The 3,623-nt window shown below is 32.3% G+C and overlaps 1 protein-coding gene across 3 annotated transcripts in view; it reads right to left on the bottom strand.

Moving 5' to 3' along the window:
• LOC111434552 (probable kinetochore protein NUF2) overlaps positions 1–3,623 on the bottom strand; it is an 11,801-nt gene that overhangs the window by 923 nt on the left and 7,255 nt on the right. For all 3 annotated transcript variants that reach the window (XM_023071972.1, XM_023071971.1, XM_023071973.1), the window contains exons 6-9: positions 2,043–2,132; positions 1,367–1,474; positions 571–624; positions 378–492 (exon numbers count right to left, since the gene is read on the bottom strand). In XM_023071972.1, coding sequence (XP_022927740.1) covers positions 378–492; positions 571–624; positions 1,367–1,474; positions 2,043–2,132 — 367 coding nt within the window. The remainder of the gene's footprint in view (positions 1–377; positions 493–570; positions 625–1,366; positions 1,475–2,042; positions 2,133–3,623) is intronic.

Raw genomic sequence — 3,623 nt, 5'->3', positions numbered from 1 at the left:
AAAAAAAAAAAAAAAAAAAAAAAAAAAAAAAAAAAAAAAAAAAAAAAAAAAAAAAAAAAAAACAGAGAAGAGAATAAGCACTATAAAGACAGTGTAATAGTGAAGTAAAGACGCCATTGTACCACTAAAAATATATTAAAGGGCTAATTTTATAACCTTTTTTTGTTTTAATTTTTCGATATTATATTTCGTAACTAGCGTTTTTCTTTGTTTTCTCATCTACTTATAAAACCTCGCCCAAATTCTTTCTTTTGTGTTTTTGAAGTTTGTCTAAAATTTGATGTGTAAACATGTGATGAACACAGTAAATGTAGGAATATGTAGGTTCAATAAGCTTAATTTTTAAAATTAAAAAATAAAGAGATAGAGCCAACCACCTTTTGCTTCATGTTCAACCAATTTGACCTGAAGCGATTTATCTACAACTTCCTCATCACTTAGCTTAGCTTTCAAGGCCTTGAATTCTTTTTCAACCGACTTAGCAGAGTTCACCTATCAAAAAAGGTGCCCATAACTTAGCCAATAAAGTTCTGTCATGACACCTCAGTAGCGCTATTAGCACATTCAAACCTGTTCCTGTATAGTCTGCATCTGAGCAAGGTGCTTCAACATTTTCCTGGAAACCTGAAAAATGTTGCGTCAAGAATTCATCAAGCCATCAACCGAATTTTCTTTTAAGTGATAAAAAATTTCATATTGAGACGGGATATCTAATATGTATATATATAAATTTTCTACGGTGAGAAAAGTAATAATAATATAAAACAAGTGTATGCAACGACCAAGTACAAGGCAAATTTAGCCTTCATAAATAACAAAAAAAATCACGTCAGAAAAACTAGTAAGAGATTTGTGAAAAAGTTGTCTAAATGAGCTTCGAACAGCTTATGAAAATTAGTAAGAGATTAGTCTTAGGAGTTGGAACCCTTATGATTTTTTTCTATCATGTAGGCTAAATCATATAACAATAAGTGTTTTTCTTTTTCCTTCTTTTTAGGGATATCCACGAGTGTCTAGGTAAGCTTGCATGCATCTCAGACTCTATTACATTTGGTTGTTAAGGTAACCGATTAGATATTACATTTTTGTTATTAAATTTTGTTTCCTTTCGTCAAAATGCATTAGACAACAATGGGATCTTAAGTTTAATTTAATAACAAAAAGCCACAAGGGGTCAAAAACAGCCGTGAATTCATGACTACAAACTCTTAAAACCTGAGTTGGTGCAAGAATCAGATAAAACATGAATAGGCAGAAAGTATGTTGTTTTTGAGGTCAAACTCAATTCTAAACCAAAATATAAATATGTTTAGATAAAGAAAAGTAATACAATTGTACCAAATCAACATAATCTCAAATGGGTTACCTTTGAATAAACCTCAACAATGCCAGTCTTCTCCTGAAAAGCTTGCATTGCCAATTTTTCAGCATTCTTGGCCTCCTCCCTAGCTAATTTTTTCTCCTCCAAAGCCCTCTTTAAGTAGAAAAAATGAAGGGAGTTAATTATTTATTGAGAAAAATGGCTGAAAGAGAATTTAATGCACGATTATCAAATAGAAAAACTGGCATAAACTACCTCAAGACGATAAGAGTTAATACAATCATACCCTCACATTTTTAATTTGATCTATTAATTCCTACACTTTTTTTATTCGAAACAGCTTCATAAAATTGCAAAAAGGGAAGACTCTGATCTAATCTAAAAGAGTTACACATAAAATCTCTCAACCTCCCAAACCTCTTCTAAAGACCTCTTCACCCTCTCAAGTTCTACTATTTCTCTCCATACACTCCCCATAGTACTACATCAAATAAATTGTTTCTTATCCAAAAAAAGAGAAAAAGAAACTCAATCCCAAAAAAGATTGATGCTTAAACAATGGGAAATTACTAACCTATTAGCCTCACTATGGGCATGCGAAAAATCATGGTTAGAAACCAAAGGATGTTTTCTCTAAAAAAAAACAATAATTGGAGAATATAAACATAACTTTTGGTTAAAAAAATGGAGATGAGGAACGTAGAAACAAGGGGGAAAAAACCTGCAACTTATCTGGTGACTGAACAATTTTTGATCGCAAATTTGCATTTTCTTGCACACTTTGTACGAGGAGAAATTCTGCATTAGAAATCTGAAAATATACAAAGAAATCAGTAAGAACATAGCAAACATTTTATGAACATAGCAAACAAACGGTTAGTCTGCATGTACAAAAAATATAATAATAGTAGAGGATACGGCTCCTTGTGCTAGGGTCAAGGACAATGCGAATAAAAGTTGTGGTAAAAGTAGCAGCAATAAGAAACTTTCAAAAAACAAGAATCACATAATGGAATTTACAACAAGAAACAAAAGCGTGATCGTAATTAAAGAAGATTAAAATCCTCAGCACCATACCAACCAACACTAAACACACCAATTTGGGTCAAGAACAAAAGCAGAGGCTCAGCAAAATAAAAGAAAATGGAAACCTCCATTACTTTCAATCCTTTCCACCCTACATGCTATCGAGCATCCCATTTTTCTCTCAGAAAATAGAAACCTCCCACCTTCTTAAATAAACCAGGACACCCCTCCAACTCCATCGATTGAGCAAGGTTTTATCAGCAGTAAAGGGATTCATTAAACAACTTGAAATTTCTTTCTTAAGAGTTTCAAAGATAATCTTCCGATCAACGGAACATCAATATATTCCAAGGAAGACAATGGAACTGGTTTACCATCCCCCAACCTTTGCTGACCTGAGATATACTAAAACTCTCATCCACCCAACTTACTTGGACCGACCACCTGCTTTGGCTTTTGAAGGAAGTCCAACAGTACCCAGAGAACCTTTCAACCTCGTTTTCTAATCCAACCAAAACCAAAATAAAGTTTTTCTCTCCTCTATTGGATGATAATGAAAATTCCACAAACCAACCCAACTGATTGGAACTTTTAAGATTGAAAAGTAACCTTTTGAAACTTGCATTTTCTTGAAAAGCTCGACATTGTAGGAACATTTTCCGTAGAAGAGAGGGGTTGCTCAACCATCATGACAATTCCACTGAGACTTAATGAAGAAAGAATGATCCTGCTTTTTTTTTCTTTCAACAAATAATAACCTTGACCTTGACCAAAAGGATTTATTGGCTACACAACTACTCTCCATCTTGCAAAAGAGGAACTTTTCATGAAATCAACAACGCTTATAAGAACATAGAGAGGAGAGAGCTGCCTTTTTCTTGAACTAAGCTTTGGGATAAGAAATAAGAGGTTGAAGGGATTAAATTTTACAATGGGCGTTTTTAGACCTAGCTAAACTTTTCTCCTCCTTTTGGGGTTCATTCTATAAAAAAAATTGTAATTATGAGCTATTTAATATCTTTGCCAATTAGGAATCCCTTTTAAGCTCGTTGATCATGTGCGGATAACTTGTCTCCCACACTTTTTCACATGGTCCTTTTGTTAGTATATATATCTCAATTTCTTTTACTTAAAAGAAAGATACATAAAAAAAATAACTTAAAACCTCATGTTGATCTTTCTACCCATGAACTTCAAAAAAAAAAAAAAAAAAAAAAAAAAAAAAAAAAAAAAAAAAAAAAAAAAAAAAAAAAAAAAAAAAAAAAAAAAAAAAAAA

The sequence above is a fragment of the Cucurbita moschata genome, unplaced genomic scaffold, assembly GCF_002738365.1.
Source record: "Cucurbita moschata cultivar Rifu unplaced genomic scaffold, Cmos_1.0 Cmo_Scf00045, whole genome shotgun sequence".
Taxonomy (NCBI): Eukaryota; Viridiplantae; Streptophyta; class Magnoliopsida; order Cucurbitales; family Cucurbitaceae; genus Cucurbita; species Cucurbita moschata.
Note: the sequence above shows the minus strand (reverse complement) of the source record. Positions and strands in the feature narration are given on the sequence as shown.